The sequence below is a fragment of the Nilaparvata lugens genome, chromosome 5 (assembly GCF_014356525.2).
Source record: "Nilaparvata lugens isolate BPH chromosome 5, ASM1435652v1, whole genome shotgun sequence".
NCBI lineage: Eukaryota > Metazoa > Arthropoda > Insecta > Hemiptera > Delphacidae > Nilaparvata > Nilaparvata lugens.
Genome location: NC_052508.1, coordinates 61151981 through 61174999, shown reverse-complemented (window position 1 = coordinate 61174999; position 23019 = coordinate 61151981). Strand labels below are relative to the sequence as shown.

Below are 23019 nucleotides of genomic sequence, written 5' to 3'. Positions count from 1 at the left end.
CACTTGATTTTGTTGTATTAATCTGCTTTTCCTTGTTGTTTTATATAGGGCCTAGTGTCAAGGCCGCCTATAAGACATACTTATAGTAATTATATAACATGTACCTATACAAGTCTTCTAACAGAAACTCATAAACTTCGTTATTTGTATTTTTATTCCTTTTCTCTTTCTTTCTAATAATTATTGTAATCTGCAAAAAAATACCTAATTCAATCAATCTTCCAAGATGATTTATAGCCTACGGTACTTCTTAGGGACAGCAAGTAAGTGCACACACGTTCAGTGTGGGTAGACCAATATGTACCTAGAATACATACTACGGTAATGTATTCTAGGTACCTTGGGGTAGGCCTATAAATTTATGATCAAATTGGATAGCTTATACATGTATGAGCAAGTGCTTGTGAGATAACGCATGACCAAGTTCTCAGATGACAAACAAAATCTGGGAAGATTATAGAACATACACTGAAAACGGAATTTCAAGAGATTTTTATAGATACCTATACTAGCTGGCCCTGGCCTGGCGAACTTCGTAGCGCCAAATGGTTGATGCATCTTAAGACAAACTTTAACTGGATGCACACCTGAGGAGGCGCGATGTGGCATTTTGCATCCAGGTGCTTTTTGCTTACTGGTTTGAATGGAAGAACTCACACACACTGAATCGGGCATGGCGTGGAACGGTGTGATAAGGCAAACTCCATAACACTTTGTATCACCAAGCTGCGCCTCCTCAGCTGTGCTTAGCTTTAGCTTAATATGATGCATCACTATATTTTTATGAAAATTATCCAACAATCAGTATTTCCATTTATACACCTCAACTAGCCGTCAGGCTCGCTTCGCTCGCCATATCCGTTCAGGCAGATGCCCAATCAATTTTTCCGCGATAAATGCATTTCAATCTTCAACTTGGTGTCAACCTAACAAAGTCAACTCAACTTAATGCCAACCTGACAAAATTATTAATTTAGTTTCCAGTTAACAACTGTTTCGAAGAGGTACTCTCTCTAGATTATAGTTCTATATTAACATATGGTATGGACATTTTTCAATAATTATAATTAAGAGATTGGAATAAGAAGAATATACATGCTAAAAGACGAACTTTAAACCCTTAAAAACCACCCTTAGAGTTGAAATATTGCTAAAATATTTCTTAGTGCGCCTCTAAAGGGCCAACTGAACATACCTACCAAATTTGAACGTTTTTGGTCCGGTAGATTTTTAGTTCTGCGAGTGAGTGAGTCAGTCAGTCAGTGAGTGAGTGACATTTCGCTTTTATATACCTCAATCAACAATATGGACTCCTATGTACTTAGTATATATGCAGCAGTTTGTATTTTTCATTTATTAATTTATTTATTCAATCATTCAGAATTACACAACTTTTAGAAGAGTACCACAGGCTTACGACCAAAACGGTTCCAATTCTAATTTATACAACAGTCCAAATGTAGCTAGGTTATGTGTCACTCATTCTCCTATTACACACTCAATTTACAATTCAAAACACACAAAAATTATTTTTAAATTGAAAATACTTCAAAATTGAATTAAATCAATCACAATTAATTAGAAAATTCCAAACTTTGAAAAAACTATAAAATTTTGAGACCGAAAAGACAAACACACTATTTAAATTTAAACACACTATTTTATTTTTCATTTCTTATTATTTGGAAAGTAATTCTATTCTCCTCGAACATTTAGTATTAAAATTTAAGTATATAAATTTTCTTACTGCAAAATAAATATAGCAATAAAAATCAATTAATTCTAAACACCAAAGACAGCACAATTATTCGAAACAAAGCAATCTTTAGAGCATATATGTAAGTCTTTAACCTGAGGCCGCACTGCTGGATGGTTACACACAGAACAGTCATTTTGTTTTTTTTTTTAGTCGGGGCGTTTAGAATAGAATACATGCATGGGTGGTTCTGGAGCAGCACACACTCTTGTCTACTACAGTCAAAGACCTTAAAAATGCATTATCTCTTTATGGTATTTGACTACAGTAACTAATATTACCCACAGTATGTCCATTGACTGTCACGTGGTACAAATCCGCCATTAAGATCCCAAACAAACTTTATAGTCCTATCACTTCATTCACCGATTGGAAACATATTTTAAACTTCCGATGAGTTTGGTATAACATTTTCGAAGGGAAATTGATTATACTTCAATATAGACCAATAAAGTTTATTCAAATAACACTAATAAAACATCTATCTTTATCCCTCGGGCTCCTCGCGGACCACTTCCAGAGCTTTTGAGGATCACTTTTTGGAAACCACTGATCTAGATAAATATGCAGAAAAATAGATTTCAATTTTCTTGTATTTTCTTATCCAATCTATTGGTTTGATCTTCTAATAATCTAATTTAAAAATATTTTCGTGGCTCGATTTGATATAATATTTTATAAAATATTTAACAGTGATTAAGTGCTGTCTAAAGACGTCTCTACTTCTATGATTGATTCTCTTCAGTCCTGAGAAGCCTACCCATAACATGTTCACTCTTCAATAGCTGTCGATTATTAGTTTCGATATATTACAATATCATGACATATTTCAAAACTTTATTAGATTTTTTTGGCGGGATTCAAAAAAGCGCGAAAGCTCTGGAAGTGGTCAGCGAGGAGCCCGAGGGGAGAAAAATTTATGTTTTATGCGTTATTAATGTTATTTGAATAAGTTTTATTGGTCTATATTAAAGTAAAATCAATTCCTCTTTGAAAATGTTATACCAAACTCATCGGAAGTTCAAGATATGTTTCCAATAGGTAAAAGATTTGATAAGTTCCAATGGACAAAGATAGGACTATAAAGTTTGTTTGGAATCTTAATGGCGGATTTGTACCACGTGATCGAGCTAGCCAATCAAATGCGTGACAGTCAATGGCCATACTGTGGGTAATATAGTTGTTACTGTATTATAAATATAAAGAAAATAAAAATCTCAGTAGCCTACCCTTTTTTGAAAAATTTTATCACAACATGTTTCGGACATTTATGCCATTTTCAAGTTACTGTATTGTCTACTATCAATCTACCGACGGCTGTTGGATGATGCAATGATTATAACAGCTGATTTTTTTTTCTGTGTGTGGCCAGCTCACAAATCTTCTCCCATAAGGATTACATGTAAACTTTGAAGGACCGTAGGAAAGAGTCCTGAAGTCGGATTATAAATTTGATATGCCATAAACCTGATCCTGAACATAACGAACACAACTAAAAAAAATCATCAATTCGGTGCACATATAAAAAAGTTATTGAACGTCAAAATTTGAGGCTAGATTTTTATTTATATAGATGATATTAGTTTGTCTTCTACTTTATAATTATAATTTGAAACCTTCACTTATACAGGCTACTTTTGTACATATTAATAATAAAAACAATATGAAAACTTGTAGTACCCTTTATTATTAAAATATTACAATGACTAGTTTCGACCAAGACCTAAGTTATGACTAGTTTTGACTAAAATGACCTAAATTATAGTCGAAACTAGTCGTTGTAATAATTTTAGAGTTTTTAATGATAAAGGTTACTATAGTAAGGTCCACGTTATAATGGCAGTGGATAAAGATAGAAGAATAGCGATGCTGATTCTCTGCATTAATTAATTATATTTCTACACTTAAAAAACATAATTGGCATCGTTGCGGACCTAGAAAAGGATAGTACCACCGGCTTTGTCGAATAATAGACAAGGATAGCAAAACCAAAGTTGATCAAATACTGTCATATAACGTGGACCTCACTATACAAGTTTTCATATTAATTTTATTAATTCATATAGTTGTATCTTTCTTCTACTGTTATTGCATTGCAAGTATTTCAAGGAAGAATAAATTAATTGAAACCACGAGATTAGACAATACAAGACAAACACAATAAAATAAAAATAGTTTTATTTGTAATTTAGATTCAATAATAACATTGAAATAACTTTATAGTGGGTACTATATAAATATAAATAGGTACATCATAATTTTATTTACAGCATATTTCAATAGAATTTAGTTAATAAGGTATACTTATAGTCTATGGAGTTGATAATAAAACGTTTATCTACATTAAGCTCGATCAAAATTTTATAAAAGATTTCCAATTTGGTTAACTGACAATGACTAATAGATTGCATTTTTTGACTAATTGTTAAAACACATTTAAGATTCGCATTGAATGTATTGAGTCGCACTTAAATTCAGTGATTAAATTGTAATACCTTGTTAGATATACACATGAGCAAGTATAGGCTACCATATATTGTAATCTATATAAACTCCTGGACTGAATAACTCGCTAATTTCAGGGATATTGACAATTTTTTTATAGCTTAGCACTCCTTTCCCAAAAATTTCTGCATTAAAAATTATTGTTGTTCTTTCAATTTTAATACAGTAACATTAAAATAATTAGAATACAGTTTTGTTTTTCAGCCTTTATCAACTAAGGACTTTCGGACTGTTTGAAAATGATATTCATATATTAATTTGCACCACTATTATTTTATTCTGTTTTATTGTGATTATTTGTTGTTGTTTTGCATGTATTCAATTGTATTTATTTTGTATGTGTGTGTGAATAAATGAATTGAAATTTAATTGAATATTTCGTACCCAGGAACAATGCCCTAACCTAGAATATTTGTAGGGAGTTTGTAAACACTGTATAATGAGTTCAGATTCAATTGGATGATGAATCTGATCATCTGCTGGCGAGTGAAGGGAAATTTTGTGAAATTATATTTGTATTATTGATATCAAGCAGGAGACCATTACAGAATTGGATAACAAGGCTCAACTATTTTTTGTGAAAATCGTATGTTGTTTTTTATCCACAACTGGAATCGTAGCCTACGAGAATTCTTGTACGATATGATACGTAAAACCCTTGAGCAAGGAGAATTTATGATTTCATTACCACCACTAACATGCGATTTGGAACGATGATTTACTAAAAAGTTCTCTTATGGTATTTCAATGCTATCCTGTTATCTACCTGTTATAATGTAAAAAAGACGAAGGGATGAGTAAATCTCGTTGGCTAACGAACTTTATCTATAGAATCATTATAATGACCTGTGAATTGTATTTGTAAAATGTATGAAAAAAACAACTTCTAACTAGAACTTCGCTTTGCTCATTCAATAAAACTTTCATTGAGTAACTTAATTATACATAATGAAATATAGAAATCTAATCTAATACCTTCAGCCTTTCAAGACTAATCTAATATAATATGATTCGTTGATCTCAAGCTCTTCTCTCTAATCTATAGATTGATTGATTGATTGATTCAGGTACACTCTGTACTACAGTAACTATCATGTATACCCTTTCGCCACAAACAAATTCCCAGTCTGATGCTTTTTCAGCAGATGTCGTTTCAGAAAGATCCCCCTTGTCCCCCTGTAATCACATAGCTCACAAGCAAACGGCTTTTCCCCAGTATGCTGCATTAAATGCCTATGATAAGTGTCCGATCTATCTGTCTTATAACCACAGTCCGCACAGTTGTAAGGCTTCTCTGTGATGTGGGCTCTCAAATGATGTCTCCTCAAATCAGTTGACCGAATGCACCTAAAGTCACACAACTCACAACTGAACGGTTTGTAATCGGAGTGTGTCGTTAGGTGTTGTTTTAATTGCCGTTGTAGAGTGGTGGTAAAGTCACAAAACTCACACGAATATTGTGTCGAATGACGTTTCATGTGTAGTTTCAACGCACTGGCTCGCGCGGTTTTATACTCGCAAAACTCACATTCTATCGGTTTTTCTCCCGTGTGTCTTTTCATATGTCTGTTCATATCAGTCGATCTTATACACCTGTAACCACACTCCTTACACTCAAATGATCTCTCGTTCAAATGTATTTTAATGTGACATTTAAATACCGAAGGATCAGCGCACCGATAATCACAAAAATCACACAAATAAGGCTTTTCGCCGGTATGTTTCCTAATGTGCAATTTCAGGGCATCCGACCTAGTTGCCTCGTAACTGCAATACTCACATCTGAAAGGCTTGTCACCCGTGTGTCTCCTCGAATGACGGTCAAGGTCATTTGCTCTAGAAGTCTTGTAATCACATAACTCGCAACTGAAAAGTTTCTCCCGATGTGAACGTATGTGTTTCCTAAGATGGGATTTATTTGTGGACTTGAAGTCACAGTCTGCACAAGAGAGCAAATCTTCTGCAGAGCTGGAGGCGTCTGAAACAAATGGTCCGTCGAAGTCACCTGTGATCATAACTTCTTCAACCTCTTCCAGGTCCTCAACCTCTTTCTTGATATCTATGTCCATCTCAACTACGATGTTACTGTCACCATCTTCGTAGGTGGAATCATCATCATCTTCTTCTTCTTCTCCTTCGCTTTCATCTGAAGTTTGTGACAGTTCTTCTTCAATTTCATCTTCTGCCAGTTCATCTGAAACATTACGTTTCATGTATTAAACAAAAAATGATGTGAAAATACATGAATTTACAAACAAATAAAGCTGTAAAATGTTAAACTTTTTTAAATTCCGATATGCCTGACAATCTTTAACCTACATGATGATCTCTTGTGCCTGATCAAAAGTAAGGAAAGTTCAATTTAACCGCCAAATGAATATATCTAACGGAAGCCATGCCAGAACTAATGAGCGAAGCAACTGATTTTGCTATAACTCATTATTAGCGGTAATTGAACGCACAGATATGATGTTACTTGTGTGAAACCAATGGCAGTTTCAACTAACTGACCGTTATATTAGGTTTCGAGGCCCAGAATGTAAAACTTTCCAAGTTAAAACCAACAATTATCGAGATTCGGTTTATATTAAGCTTATTGTTCCCGTATTTTGAACAATTCTCAAGATCAAAAATGGATGTATTCAAACTTTGTTGCCTAATAATCAATTAGTGCGTTTCTAATAATTGGTTACTAGGCAACGAAAGTAGATTTAGGTTAAGTTCGACTACAGTATAAGAATTATAATTGACCGAGCGAAGTGAGGTCTAAGATTCAAGGCGACGGTTTGGCATTTTTCTTAATGTTTAAATGTTTATATATTGCGCATTTACCGCGAAACGCGGTAATAGATTTTCATGAAATTTGACAGATATGTGTTCCTTTTTTAATTGCGCGTTGACATAATACAAGGTTTTTGGAAATTTTGCATTTCAAGGATAATATAAAAGGAAAAAGGAACCTCCTTCAAACGCCAATATTAGAGTGAAAATCAGACGATATGCCTGACAATCTTTAACCTACATGATGATCTCTTGTGCCTGATCAAAAGTAAGGAAAGTTCAATTTAACCGCCAAATGAATATATCTAACGGAAGCCATGCCAGAACTAATGAGCGAAGCAACTGATTTTGCTATAACTCATTATTAGCGGTAATTGAACGCACAGATATGATGTTACTTGTGTGAAACCAATGGCAGTTTCAACTAACTGACCGTTATATTAGGTTTCGAGGCCCAGAATGTAAAACTTTCCAAGTTAAAACCAACAATTATCGAGATTCGGTTTATATTAAGCTTATTGTTCCCGTATTTTGAACAATTCTCAAGATCAAAAATGGATGTATTCAAACTTTGTTGCCTAATAATCAATTAGTGCGTTTCTAATAATTGGTTACTTGGCAACGAAAGTAGATTTAGGTTAAGTTCGACTACAGTATAAGAATTATAATTGACCGAGCGAAGTGAGGTCTAAGATTCAAGGCGACGGTTTGGCATTTTTCTTAATGTTTAAATGTTTATATATTGCGCATTTACCGCGAAACGCGGTAATAGATTTTCATGAAATTTGACAGATATGTGTTCCTTTTTTAATTGCGCGTTGACATAATACAAGGTTTTTGGAAATTTTGCATTTCAAGGATAATATAAAAGGAAAAAGGAACCTCCTTCAAACGCCAATATTAGAGTGAAAATCAGACTATAGAATTATTCATCATAAATCAGCTGACAAGTGATTACACAGATGTGTGGAGAAGCAAGTCTATTGCTGTATTTCCATAAGGGGTTTAGTTTTAATCAGGTACTTGTGGATGAGAATACTGCGTGAGGTCTACTGTTCACAGAACTACTAGTAGTTATTAAAGGAAAATCCAAATTTCCAATCACAGATTGTAAAAATTGTACATAGCAATTGATGTTCGATGTGTGATACTTATGATACGACTGGGTGTCATATTCTTCGATATTTGATTCGCTCATTGACCGAGCGAAGTGAGGTCGAAGATTCAAGTCGACGGTTTGGCATTTTCGCGTCGACGTATATACAAGGTTTTTGGAGATTTTGCAATTCAAGGATAATATAAAAGGAAAAAGGAGCCTCCTTCATACGCCAATATTAGAGTAAAAAATCTGGTGTGGCGCACTCACACAACTTTCCTTGCAGTTATGAAAATTGATCAACTGACGCTAGGGTTCCCGCGCATCTCAAGTCTACTATTCAAAGATCTAAGCCAGCTGGTGACAGGACTATAACGCTGGAGACACACGAGGTCTGCTATCTCTTCATAGTGAATGATTTAATAGAATCAACAGTTTCCAACTGTTTGCAATTGAAATAATAACATTTTCTCGAATTTCGAGCTTATTTTTAATTTTAGGTGAAAATGTTACTAAACATTAATTGTAGAGATTCTCATGCTCGATCTTTTCCACTTGAAATTTTTTGTTTAAATTTTATCTGAAGCCTGATAATAATTGGGAATCTAGAATCAAACTTTGCATAGATGGGGCGAAGCTCCTGAAATTTTTACAGATATGGGACTTGTGGCAGTTGATAGAGCTTTATAATGACTATTTTAGGTATGACATTGATCAAAATCGTTGGAGCCATTTTTGAGAAAATTGCGAAAAACCCTGTTTTTGACAACATTTTCGCCATTTTAGCCGCCATCTTGAATTGCATTATTGATCGAAATTGTTCGTGTCGGATCCTTATAGGGGAAGGACATTAAGTTCCAAATTTCAAGTCATTCCGTTAATTGGGAAATGAGATATCGTGTACACAGACGCACATACACTCATACACACACACACACACACACACACACACACACACACACACACACACACACACAACACACACACACACACACACATACACAGACAAATACCCAAAAACCACTTTTTTGGAGCCAGGGGACCTCGAAACGTATAGAAATTTACAAATTGGGATACCTTAATTTTTTTCGGAAAGCAATACTTTCCTTACCTAAGGTAATAGGGCAAGGAAAGTAAAATCAGACTATAGAATTATTCATCATAAATCAGCTGACAAGTGATTACACAGATGTGTGGAGAAGCCAGTCTATTGCTGTATTTCCATAAGGTCTATAGTTTCAATCAGGTACTTGTGGATGAGAATACTGCGTGAGGTCTACTGTTCACAGAACTACTTGTTATTCATTAACTATAATTGACCGAGCGAAGAGAGGTCTAAGATTCAAGTCAACTTAATGTTTAAAAGTTTGAATGTTTAAATATTTAAATGTTTAAATGTTTAAATGTTTAAATGTTAAAATGTTTGAATGTTAAAATGTTAAATGTTTAAATGTTTAAATGTTTAAATGTTTAAATGTTTAAATGTTTAAATGTTAATGTTTAAATGTTTAAATGTTTAAATGTTTAAATGTTTAAATGTTTAAATGTTTAAATGTTTAAATGTTTAAATGTTTAAATGTTTAAATGTTTAAATTTTAAATGTTTAAATGTTTAATGTTTAAATGTTTAAATGTTTAAATGTTTAAATGTTAAATGTTTAAATGTTTAAATGTTTAAATGTTTAAATGTTTAAATGTTTAAATGTTTAAATGTTAAATGTTAAATGTTTAAATGTTTAAATGTTTAAATGTTTAAATGTTTAAATGTTTAAATGTTTAAATGTTTAAATGTTTAAATGTTTAAATGTTTAAATGTTTTAGTGTTTAAATGTTTTAATGTTTAAATGTTTATATGTTTTTTTTGTTCTGAATTTACGGCGAAACGCGGTAATAGATTTCCATGAAATTTGACAGGTATATTCCTTTAAATTGCCCGTCGACTTATATACAAGGTTTTTGGAAATTTTGCATTTCAAGGATAATATAAAAGGAAAAAGGAGCCTCCTTCATACGCCAATATTAACGTAAAAATCAGACTATAGAATTATTCATCATAAATCAGCTGTCTAGTGGACTATAATACTACCCGTTCAAAAACATAGAACATCTTGAAAATGAATCTTTCCATTAACGTTAGTAGACAGTTGACTATAATACTACCCGTTCAAAAACATCGAACATCTTGAAAATGTATCTTTCCATCAACGTCGTAGACAGTTGCAGCCAGACCTGATAACAGCGCTCACACTCACATTCCGGGACGACACGTCACGGTACGATATAGGAGAGAAAGCTCTATGTTTATTTAAGATTTTTTCTAGACATTTTAAATTGATAAACTATTTATTAATTTTTGAGAAAACATAACAACAGGTCAATGTAACTCACTGAGCGCGAGGTCTACTGTGAACAGTAGACCTCACGCAGTATTCTCATCCACAAGTACCTGATTGAAAATATAGACCTTATGGAAATACAGCAATAGACTGGCTTCTCCACACATCTGTGTAATCACTTGTCAGCTGATTTATGATGAATAATTCTATAGTCAGATTTTTACTCTGATATTGGCGTATGAATGAGGCTCCTTTTTCCTTTTATATTATCCTTGAAATGCAAAATTTCCAAAAACATTGTATATACGTCGACGCGCAATTAAAAAGGAACACATACCTGTCAAATTTCATGAAAATCTATTACCGCGTTTCGCCGTAAATGCGCAACATATAAACATTTAAACAATTAATTACGACGCTAAAGCACTGGCCACACCAACGTCTGCTAGAGGTAGCGAGCTCGCTCCCGCGGTGGTAGTTCAGGCCACACCTAAAAACGTCCGGTAGCGGTAGTTTTTGTTTTGATGAGTGTGGTTCTCTAGTAGTGGGAGAAGGCTGGCAACCACAGCGCGCTACCGAAGGCGAGCTTTTAAAACTCGCTTTCCATGTTATTCAATTGTGCAGGCAGGCCAGACCGAGCTCACTACCTCGGCGGTAGTACCACCAGCAGACGTTTCAAAAGTTCGCCTGGCACGACCAAGTGAAACTACCGCCGAGGTACTCCCTCTGTGGGAGCGAGCTCGGTGTGGCCTGCTCAATTTAATACCATGGAAAGCGAGTTTTTTAACTTCGCTACCGCCGCGGGAGCGAGTTTGGTGTGGCCTGGGCTTAAGTAGAAGCTAATAGCTTTTATTTATATAAATACCTGACTGCTATGTCGTAATTAATTGTTCAAAGTGATTATTTAACAAGCAGTTCGTAATGGAATCAAACATTGAAGAGAAACATTTAAACATTAAGAGAAATGGCAAACCGTCGACTTGAATCTTAGACCTCACTTCGCTCGGTCAAAAATATACTAGAATAGAGTACTACAGATTTGTGATGAAGCCTGTTGATCTTGGACAAGGGTAAAAATAAAGTGGAGCAGCGAAGATTCAAGCTTGAGAGTGTTGAATGTAATGCATGTATTTAAATGGGTCAAATCATACTGTCCCACAGTAGAATAGATTCCAATAGAATACATTTTTTTGCAGGAAAACATACAAAACAATGAAATTTCTCTGAAAGTCAAACCCAACAGAAACACACAGAAAGGAATAACTCTCATTATTTATACAAGCATTACATTACAATTGACTAAATTCTGGGGTTTCTGATTTGAGTTTGTTGTTTGTTCAACTTACTTTCTTGACAAATCCATTCACCCCTTTCACATGTCATTGGAAGGAGATCAGGAGAAAGAGGTTCGGGAGGTCAATGACGTTAATGATGTTAAAAATATAACAGAAGCTATAAAAATGGAAAAATAAAAATTATTGAATAAATTATAAATGAATAAACGTAAGCAAACATGGAACTTGGTTCAACAACTTTACATCGTCAATTTCAAAGTGCAGGCTGGTCTAAGTGCCTCAATGCACAGTCACACTGTCATAATAAATGATCATAAAGGTGCGTACAGATTTACGCGCCGCGAACATGAGCAATTCACTTTTAATCAGCTGATGCCAAGCTTTTTATATATGTATCTTACCGTTTCTGTAAAAATACGGATATAGTCAGCTGATTAAAAGTGAATTGCTCATGTTCGCGGCGCGTAAATCTGTACTCACATTAATATAGACACAGTCTTTTATAGTCATAGAGCGTTTATAGTCCACAAATATTATACCGACTCAACACGGGTCTAGCAAGGAAACACATCTTTGTTTGACTTTAGTCAAATACCTATGATCTAATGCCTATAACTGTGCTTAAACTTACCGGTGGCATGGCAACAACCACTCCATCTGAAACAGAATTCTATAAACATATACTTATCATCCTAACAATCTATACCCTTCGAAAACAACGGGTGACATTTTGTCGCCCGCTTGCCTCAAGGTGTCATTCCGACAACCTTCCACCTCCTTAGAATGGTGACAATTCACTATTGGTGGGGAAGCAATTGGCTTTGTGCAACTACTTTTGTGAGGGTGACAAATTATTGTGATGATCACTTCAAATAGACTCAATCTAATAGTCTTCAATCTATTGTGTGATCCATCACTTCAAATCTTCTTCTTCTTCTTCTTCTTCTTCTTCTACCTTTCAGGGTTTAGACATCTCTGCCTGTTTACTTTAAATCCTGGTTTAAAATGTGAGTAGTTGTCGGGGTGACACCTTGCCGCATTCCTCATAGAGACAGACATGCATACATACCTATAGGGACACACATCACAAGCATATGGCTTGTAATCGGGATGTGTAGCCAGATGCAGTTTCAACTCTTTGAACAGCGTGCCCTTGTAATCGCAAAACTCGCAACTGTATTCCTGCGAATGTTTGCTGGCAAGGTGGTTTCTCAGCGCGTTCGGTCGGGTGGTTCGGAAGTCACACAGGTCACAGCTGATTGGTTTTTCGCCAGTGTGTGTTTTCATGTGTCGGTTCAAGTCGTTTGACCTGATGCATCTGTAGTTGCAAACCTAAGTAAAATAACAATTATATAGCTTATTGCAAATAAGGAATACAGAATTTAACAGTTACAATACAGTCTCGGGTAAATACGAAAGTTGAAGAAAATGAAAATTAAAAACAATACGATTGTGATTAATGAGATGTTGTCACAATTTAAACTTATGACAATATTTATATGCAATCTCCAAACACTGTACAGAGTGCGGCAGCGAAACTTCCTTTTTTCAAAATATAGAACTCTTTGTATGGATCAGAAAGTTTGTATTCATTTTTTGTAATGTAGACACATATATAAAGTTTTGATTCAATATATATATATATACAGAAGACACTTTAAAGTTTGTAATATAAATTAAAACAGGAGACACGATATAAATAGATTGAAAACACTTAAAAACTTACATTAGAAATGGGGGAAATTTTAGGAGACTGTGTCTCCTTTCTCAACCGAGAAGACTGCAGTTTTGAATCCAACGGTTGTGTCACAAGATTTCAAATTTGAGTGGGTTATGGATAAGGAAAGGTGCAATTGATATGCCTTGGCATTAAATTGGTCTTTTAAATTATATAAATGATAAAGTATCACTGTTTAATCAAATGATTGTGGCTGTTTTCGATAAGCATGCACCAATCTGTGTTGCTCAGACTAAACATAAACCAGTGCCATAGATAAGTGGGGAGATTCTACAAGCTAGGCGTAAAAGGGATAGGGCAAAAAGGAAGTTCAAAAGGTCTAATAGCGATTTCAACTGTTTCAAAGTGGTGCGTAATAGAGTTAAGTCTTTATGCCGTAATGCAAAATTACGATTCTACCACAATACATGGGTCAACTTCTTTTCTATGTGATAATGTCCGTCGTCTGGGTGCTCATCGGAATAAGAAGCAAAATATTAGCATTGATCTGCCACTAGATGAACTAAATGATTATTTTCTTGAACCCATCAACCTGACTCCCAACTAACCCTATTGATAATGGGGAGATAGCACAAAACCAATTAATCAACCAGTTTCAGCATATCCTTCTAGATGAGCCATTCTTTTTCTCCTATGTTTACCCGGCAAAAATATCTCATATTATCCTTAACGCGAATAAATAGGCTAAATGGGTGGATGGTATTCCGATTCTTTTCTACAAAAAGCTACTCCCCATTCTGCTTCCCACAATCATCCACATCTTCAACTTTTCTCTGCAGTCGAGTGTTTTCCCTGACTTGTAGAAGTGATCATTGATTAAACCTATTCCTAAAATTAAAATCTGGTGTGGTGCACTCACAAATATCAGATGGTTGTAAAATAGAAGGCGTTAGTAAGTTCAAATACCTTGGGGTAATGCTAACTGGTGATAATAGAACGAGTAATGAAATATATGACAGGATCATGATGGGCAACCGTGCATATTATGCAAACCAAAAAATTTTCAAGAGCAGACTCATTTCGCGTAAAACAAAAGAAAAAATGTACAGGACGTAAATAAAGCCGGTTGTGACATACGGATCGGAGACATGGACAATTTTGAGCAAGGATGGGAGAGCACTGAGCTCATTTGAAAGAAAAATGTCCAGAAGGATTTGGGGACCAAAATGAGATGATGGAAATTGGAGAGCCAGGTATAATAGTGAGATTGATGAAGCCATTGGGCAAGAAAACATTGTACGGTCCATAAAAGCAAAACGTATAGAATGGCTGGGTCATGTGGCAAGGATGGGTGAAGAGAGAGTCCCATTGAAGATGATGGATGAGATGATGATGGGGACAAGGAGAAGAGGAAGACCAAGGACGAGATGGCTGAATGACGTCCTGGGCGATCTTCGGGTGCTAGGAGTGGCAGACTGGCGACGAAGAGCCCAGGAGAGAGAAGTTTGAGGCATTAAGTAGAGGAGGCCAAAGTCCACCCAGGACTGTAGAGCCACATAAAGTAAAGTAAGTGGTGCACTCACAAATATCAGATGGTTGTAAAATAGAAGGCGTTAGTAAGTTCAAATACCTTGGGGTAATGCTAACTGGTGATAATAGAACGAGTAATGAAATATATGACAGGATCATGATGGGCAACCGTGCATATTATGCAAACCAAAAAATTTTCAAGAGCAGACTCATTTCGCGTAAAACAAAAGAAAAAATGTACAGGACGTAAATAAAGCCGGTTGTGACATACGGATCGGAGACATGGACAATTTTGAGCAAGGATGGGAGAGCACTGAGCTCATTTGAAAGAAAAATGTCCAGAAGGATTTGGGGACCAAAATGAGATGATGGAAATTGGAGAGCCAGGTATAATAGTGAGATTGATGAAGCCATTGGGCAAGAAAACATTGTACGGTCCATAAAAGCAAAACGTATAGAATGGCTGGGTCATGTGGCAAGGATGGGTGAAGAGAGAGTCCCATTGAAGATGATGGATGAGATGATGATGGGGACAAGGAGAAGAGGAAGACCAAGGACGAGATGGCTGAATGACGTCCTGGGCGATCTTCGGGTGCTAGGAGTGGCAGACTGGCGACGAAGAGCCCAGGAGAGAGAAGTTTGAGGCATTAAGTAGAGGAGGCCAAAGTCCACCCAGGACTGTAGAGCCACATAAAGTAAAGTAAGTGGTGCACTCACACAACTTTCCTTGCCGTTATGAAAATTGATCACATGACGCTAGTGTTCCCGCGCATCTCAAGTCTACAATTCAAAGATTTGAGCCAGCTGGTGACAGGGCAATAACGCTGGAGACACACGAGGTCTGCTATCTCTTCATAGTGAATCATTTAATAGAATCAACAGTTGCCAACAGTTTGCAATTGGATAATCACATTTTCTCGAATTTCGAGCTTATTTTTCATTTTAGGTGAAAATGTTACTGCACATTAATTGTAGAGATTTTCATGCTTAATCTTTTCCCCTTAGAATTTTTTGTTTAAATTTTATCTGAAGCCTGATAATTATTGAGAATCTAAAATCAAACTTTGCATAGATGGGGCGGAGCTCCTGAAATTTTTACAGATATGGGACTTGTAGCAGTTGATCGAGCTTATCGATGACTATTTAAGGTATAACTTTAATCAAAATCGTTGGAGCCGTTTTCGAGAAAATCGCGAAAAACCCTGTTTTTGACAACATTTTCGCCATCTTGAATCGGATTGTTCTTGTCGGATCCTTATATTGTAAGGACCTTACGTTCCAAATTTCAAGTCATTCCGTTAATTGGGAGATGAGATATCGTGTACACAGACGCACATACACACACACACACACACACACACACACACACACACACACACACACACACACACACACACACACACACACACACACACACACACACACACTGATGACATTCGGGCTGCACTGGACAAGAAGTTGACTGCTGGTACTCTGTTGGTACAGTTTGATTTCAGCAAAGCTTTCGATAATGTAAATCATCTTATACTGCTGGGAAAGTTATAAAATCAATGCAATTTTTCTCTCTCTACGTTGGCATGGTTCACATCTTACCTGGTGGGTCGAACTCAGGCTGTGGTGGGGACAGCTGGTGACATCTCCTCTTGGCGTACTATCAATCAAGGAGTCCCACAAGGCTCTATGGGACTCTTCTCTTTTCTATCTACATTAATAATGTACCAATGATTCTTAACGATACCTCTTATCATCTATTTGCAGATGACCTGATAATTTATTCACAATTCCAAAAATCGCAGTTCACACATGTCATTGATCAAGTGAACAAGGATATAGCATTGTTTGTTGAGTGGACTTCTGCTCATAGATTGACGCTTGACACTTCAAAAACCCGAAGTATTGTCATAGGACATCCTAGGCTGCTTAACCAATTGGACGTCCCTAGTACACCCCCAGTGATCATTAATGGTACTAATAGGCTATTCCCTACTGTTCCAGTGTCAAAGTACTAGGCTTATTAATTCATTGCTCATTAAGCTGGCGGGAACAAGTTACTTATGTTTGTAATAAGGTTTTTGGAGGCATGCATCAACTAAAGAGGATAAGAAGATTTCTGCCCAGAGCTGTTCGTACTACCCTTGTCATTCCTTGATAATGCCTTTTTTATTATTGTTGTATTTCTTATAACGACATTACAGATGACTTGAATGGACGGCTCCAACGCTCATTGAATTATGCAGTCAGATTTATATTTGATGCTAGGCGTTTCTCTTGAATCACTCCATTCTTCATGGAGTTGGGTTGGCTCAAATTGGATAAGCGTAGACAGTATTTTCTTCTCTGTCAAGTGTAAAAAATTCTGGTCATGAGGGAGGTCCTACTTATCTGGCAGATGATTTCATCCGTCTTGTTGATGTCAATCCAAATTACAACACGACATCTCAATTGTCAGATTCCTTTCCATACCTTTCAGATTCCTATCCATCGGACTGCAAGATTTAATTCTTCGTTTGTGGTGATTGCTGCAAGACTTTGGAATGCTATTCCTAAACATGTAGTTTTTTCTCTTTCACTTTCTCGTTCTCTCCACCGGATTCTTCATAGTCTTGAAATGAACGTTTTCTTCAAATGAACTCTTGAACGTCTTGAAATGCCGAGAGCAATCGCTTGCTTCCGAGAAGAGCGTGTCGAAGATTGCAATACCGCTGCTCTAACTCGTTCTATGTTCTGTGGTGTTGTAACACTTCTCGCTGGTCCTCTTCATACAGATTACACATTCCCTGCTGTTCTGAATGCATTCACCCAATTTACAACTGATTGCCGTCCAGGAACACGTCCTCGTGGGGAAACAGCGAAACGCAAACGAAAAGCACGTTGCACTGCAATGATCGAGTGGTTATTTGAAAAATACGCTTCAACACAAAATGAACGCTCCTCACGTGTCCACTCTTTGATGGCAACCGAAAAGTAGCTGAAGACAAATTTCCAGTCAGTCACTATAGTCAATTACCGCGCAATAAGGCAATTTACCGCGCTCCATATCTACCTGACAACTACAAACATATCCCTAATGCTTTCAAAAAATCAATATATAGAGAGATTAATTTAATCTGTCATCATAATCCATTTATCGATTCAAGATACACAATTATTCATTCGATTTATACATTTAAATATAAATGTTTGAATGGGAGTATTGATGATATGCACGAAGAATGCTGACAGTTTAAAAAGAGTCTCATTATAGATGGATACCAGGAAATGTGGTATTTTTTTTACTGAATTGAATTGAATTGGAATTGAAATCCCCAGCAGCTTACCTTACAAACAAACGCCTTGTCGTTAGTGTGTATCTTAATGTGACACTTGAACACTGACGGATCGGCACACCTATAGTCACAGAACTGGCAGACATAGGGCTTCTCTCCGGTGTGCCGTCTAATATGCAGTTTGAGCGCATCGGACCGTTTCGTCTGGTAGTCGCAAAACTTGCAGCGGAAAGGCTTGAGCCCTGTATGCGTCCTCAGGTGCCGATCCAGGTCAGTGGGTCGCGCACTCTTGTAATCGCACAGCTCACAGTTGAACAGCTTCTCGCCCTTGTGCGAGCGGACGTGGATTCTGTGCTCGCCTTCGTCCGTGCAAATGTGGTCGCAATGTACGCATGAAAAGTGCGCACTTACTGTGGTCTTGGTTGGTGTGGGAGAAAATATGGAATGCAGCCCTCGACTGTCGGTGATGACATCATGCTCCGATGACGTGTCTCCGAGTTCCTTTGAATCGGTGCTGGTCGACAGTTCAATATCTGAAAACACCAAGCAGATGATGTTGAAAATACACTTCTTTCGAAATATCTATCAATTTATTGCAACTTCTGAGTTCTCCAGAAGCAATACATTCGTCAAAATAATACCATGAATGCATTATTACATTAAAAATAGTACAATATGGATATTAATCAATATCAAAGTTATTGAGTGATATAGGCTATATATTTTTACTGTTCTATATCTTGAAGACACTCATATTATGTTATTTCTAGCTTGAGACCATTACAAAATCATAAAATAACACAAAAATCAGTTAACAATAACACATATAAATTAGGCCAACAATAGAAGTCAAATGAATGTTTTCACTCTTCAATGCAGGCATATGAAGCACTAGATATTAGGCATATATAGCCTCCAACTCTGTTGATTTGTTTTGTAAATTGTTATAATATTTTCGACTCTCAATTCAGTATCAAAATTTGAAAAAAAAATTCAAATTTGTGGTAGAACAACCTACGATCTCTTCAAAAAGAGAAGCCATTTAATCAATAATTGTAAGAATTGAACTGCAGTCACTGAGTTTATAGGCTACTGGTCATCATAAATGTGTTACCAACGCATCAAAATCGGTGAAATGTCTAGATAAACTTGATTTGAATATTTGAGTCTTTAAATATTTCTTGTTGTTCTGTGTACTCCTATAATAAGAACTTTAATCATGTTTTTTGTTAATTTATACTACCTACCAAAAAAAACTGTCAACACCTATCACATACTACAAAAAGTTTGAAATAAATTTCTTGTACCTTAATCATAAGGTCACAATAACTAAAGTGCGAGATAAATTACTTTTAACATGAAGAGGAGAAACCCATTTCTCCCTCCATAGTTTGTAGCGTGGACACAGACGGACATCCTGCGCACAATTGGATGCGCCGTGTCATTTTGCTTCATGTTCTTGTGATGAAAACATCTCTGTGACATACACAAACCAATATACCTGCTGACCAGTACACTACTTGGAACATTGCCAGCAATAGATGGAGGGGAGTGTTGCCGCGTCACGTTACAAAGCTCTCTCACTCAGACACAAAAGAAGGAGAATGCTGCTAGGTAGTGGGAGTGATTAGTAGAGGATAGAGCATCGGACCTCTCCATCTTCGAGAAAGAGCCGTGTTAAAAGTAATTTATCTCGCACTTTAGTCAGTTGTAAAAGCTCAGAATACCTCAACCATAAATGAATGGAAGGATAGCTCCTATTACTCCTTTAGGACACCTTCAAGTGATTGTGAATTGAGGCAATTGAAGCATAATATTATCAAAACATAAGACAACGTTTAAAAAGAAAAATAATTTGTAGAACTTGATTGATTACCTCCATTTTCTTCTTCTCCTAGGACAACCTGGACTAGACCGATGCAAGATTCTGATTGGTTGTGATAGCTATCTTCTTCATCACATTCATCATCGATTCTATCTTTCTTGCAATGAATACTGGTTTCTTCATTCTAAAATATTAAAAACATATTACTGTTACAGAAAGTAGATGACAATGTAGACAAAAAATAAATTATTAGAAAAAATAGCTAGAATAAATTATTCCTTCTAGAAGCCATATAGAAGTGTAAAACCTCAAATTGCGTTGTCTTGTACTTGCTTGGGTAAACTGTTATTGCCTGTGATGGAAAGCTGTAGGTAGGCCTATCTGCTAGTCTGCTTTGTAATTAATTATACTTCCAGTTTAATGGTGTATCGAGTATTGTAGCTGTTCATATCACCCCTTCTTTGCTGAAGCTTTTAATTTGCCTCTGTAAATTAAAATGGTGCTATCTGAAGAGTATTAAAGAGTCAGAGTACAGAGCCACCAGTCTAGTTGTCACCTTGGCATTTTGACCACATGCAACAGCTTATCCCCTCGTGAAAATATATCGCTCCCATCACCTAGTCAGCATGTCACCAACTGAACTCGCAGGTGCCAATCTAACGGAACCATAAACGACAGTGTCAACTCACTCGCTCGCGTAAACTGGTCATCCCGTCTAATAGTCACCTTCGGGACATTGGCACATCATTCCTTCTATCACCAGCTGCATGTAAAATGCCAAAATCTGCTAATACATTTCTTGACTGACTCATTCAATCACTTTCAGGACTTCTTTATACTGTATAGGAATTCTTTATACTGCAGTGAAATTGAGAAAAAGTGAAAATCAAGACCTTTTGGGCTCTGAGATTAAATAAAAATATTTGTATGCCTCTGTTGTGTATTCAACTACTTACAATTGAATGGTTTTTCTTGCATTAATCTCCAGTTAGTGGGTGGGTAGCTTAGTGGGTGCCAAGTAGACGGGTCACCAGTCGCACACTCATTTAAAATCTGAGATTAAATAAAAACATTAGTCTTGTCAGCTCGTTTGCATGGCAACTACTGGCAACGCAGGTGACATCATGTCGGTGCCGTGCACGATTGACTGACGCAGGGATATGTGTAAGTGCACTCTTGGTTATGTATATCCAAGCATGCAGATAAGAAACATCCAATAGAAAGAGCAATAGGAACACTCACACTGAACGCATAAACGTACTGGTTGCGTTCAGTGTGAGCAGCTGCAGACACATGTAATGCAATGGCTCTTAACAGATTTTATTTTTCGGATTTTTAATGCATGATCTGAGGTGCACTTGCACATATATGCATATGCATTCAATGTGATCATACCTTAAAACAATTTTTCTTTTTATACACCAAGAAAGATGCTACATGCCACTATCTACCTAATAAACTATACTTCAATTAGGTAGGCCTAATTATTACAGTTTATTTCATAGCAGTTATTTATCATGAACACTATATTTTTTATAAATTATGTGTAAGTTATTTAAAAATGTATTACTAATTAATTGGGTTGATTTAATGCTCACCTGTAACTCCATTCTTTAAAAGTATTTTTAGGTTAACCTCAAGGTAACACACATTTTTTGTGAAGATTACATGCGTACATAAATCAAATCTATATTAAAAAGATGGTTTAAATAATTCAAAACAATAAAAAATTAGACATTATTATATCTTTGAAACTTTACTAGTCTAGTAACATTTTTTGTAAACACACACACAGTCACAGATGACAGATGTGGAATGTACCAAGCCAAGATAGCAGCTGCCAGCTGCTATAATTCAATTTTTTTATATTCACAGATACAGTTTTATTACAGATAAAAAGAATAGAATGAATTTAGTTATAGGAATTAAAATTCTACTCTTTTTGAAATGTGTTTCACTTGTAGACAGTTGTATTTTTCATTTATCATGGATTTTTCTTTGTACTATTTGCAGCAGTGCTTATACCGCGCTGTTTCAAAAAGCAGGACTGATATTGTAATGATTTGACGGATTCACCTCACATAGTTTATTCACCTTAAACAATAACATTGGAAAATGTAAACAAACTAAAACGTTTGAATTTATGGGACACTTCCAATCTGTACTTAATGTACTCAACCTTCCAGTAGTCGCGCCCTACTCAATCACACGAGCTGTCGCGTGTTGTAATTTTTACATTTAATTTTCCAAAGAGTGTTACCGTATGTATTCTGTTTACTGTCAAAACATATTTATTAATTGTATTATTATCATTCTCATCTCATTGGTTTATTCTACGCCTATAAACTTTTAGATGATTACCATTTCGTAGCCCAAAAAGGTACACCAAGCAAAGCCATCAATTCTGTGTTATTGGTTCGTTTACAGTCCCCGTATACGGTACAGTCTTTCCCTATTATACTTATGCACTGTGGCTACTAAATGGCACATAAAGACTGAAACATTGCTCGGTTGATACTGCAACTCAGTGGAGTGATGGGGAGAAAGTTTTGGAATACATATGTGACTCATTCACTGACACCACCCCATTCAATAGTTTTGTGCAGAAAAAAATTGACACTGTTGTACTTTTTACAACAGCGCGACTGCCGGAAGGTTAAATTGTGGACTTGTTGAAATTAACCTTCAAACAAAATCTTATTAAAATCTTATCTCTAAGTAATTTTTGAAATCAACAAAGGAGATTCAGATTCCTTTATTCATTTGTGTTAACTAACAGAACAAAATAGGCCTACAATAATTTATTGTTGTTCTCGCCTTAAAAATAATTACCAGTAAGAGTAAAATAACATGATGAACCATCTACAGACTGAAGAGTTTTACAATAATATTGAGCAAATATAAATATGATGAAATATGCGAATATTGAGATATTACTGTAATGCTTCACAT

The 23019-nt window shown here is 35.9% G+C and overlaps 2 protein-coding genes across 2 annotated transcripts; both read right to left on the bottom strand.

Annotated features, from left to right (window-relative positions):
* Positions 1 to 3918: 3918 nt before the first annotated feature.
* Positions 3919 to 6571, bottom strand: LOC120351464 (gastrula zinc finger protein XlCGF17.1-like). Its single transcript, XM_039428971.1, has one exon. It carries the CDS (start codon positions 6472 to 6474, stop codon positions 5353 to 5355), a length of 1122 nt encoding a protein of 373 aa, XP_039284905.1. The 5' UTR covers positions 6475 to 6571; the 3' UTR covers positions 3919 to 5352.
* A 5086-nt stretch (positions 6572 to 11657) lies between these two features.
* LOC111048768 (zinc finger protein 426) lies at positions 11658 to 21899 on the bottom strand. The gene is made up of 5 exons (XM_039428975.1): positions 21666 to 21899; positions 20119 to 20251; positions 18294 to 18775; positions 12838 to 13100; positions 11658 to 11925 (listed from the first exon to the last, which is right to left on the bottom strand). The coding sequence occupies exons 1-5, from the start codon at positions 21675 to 21677 to the stop codon at positions 11853 to 11855; spliced, it is 963 nt and encodes a 320-aa protein (XP_039284909.1). The 5' UTR covers positions 21678 to 21899; the 3' UTR covers positions 11658 to 11852.
* Between the last annotated feature and the right edge of the window lie 1120 nt (positions 21900 to 23019).

Excerpts from the sequence above, each read along its gene's own strand:
- LOC120351464 (XM_039428971.1), bottom strand. The coding sequence starts at position 6,474 with ATGAAACGTAATGTTTCAGATGAACTGGCAGAAGATGAAATTGAAGAA.
- LOC111048768 (XM_039428975.1), bottom strand. Across the intron at positions 18,776-20,118 it reads AGGAGAAGAAGAAAATGGAG|ATATTGAACTGTCGACCAGC; the intron begins GTAATCAATCAA and ends TGGTGTTTTCAG. Across the intron at positions 13,101-18,293 it reads ACAAGGCGTTTGTTTGTAAG|GTTTGCAACTACAGATGCAT; the intron begins GTAAGCTGCTGG and ends TATTTTACTTAG.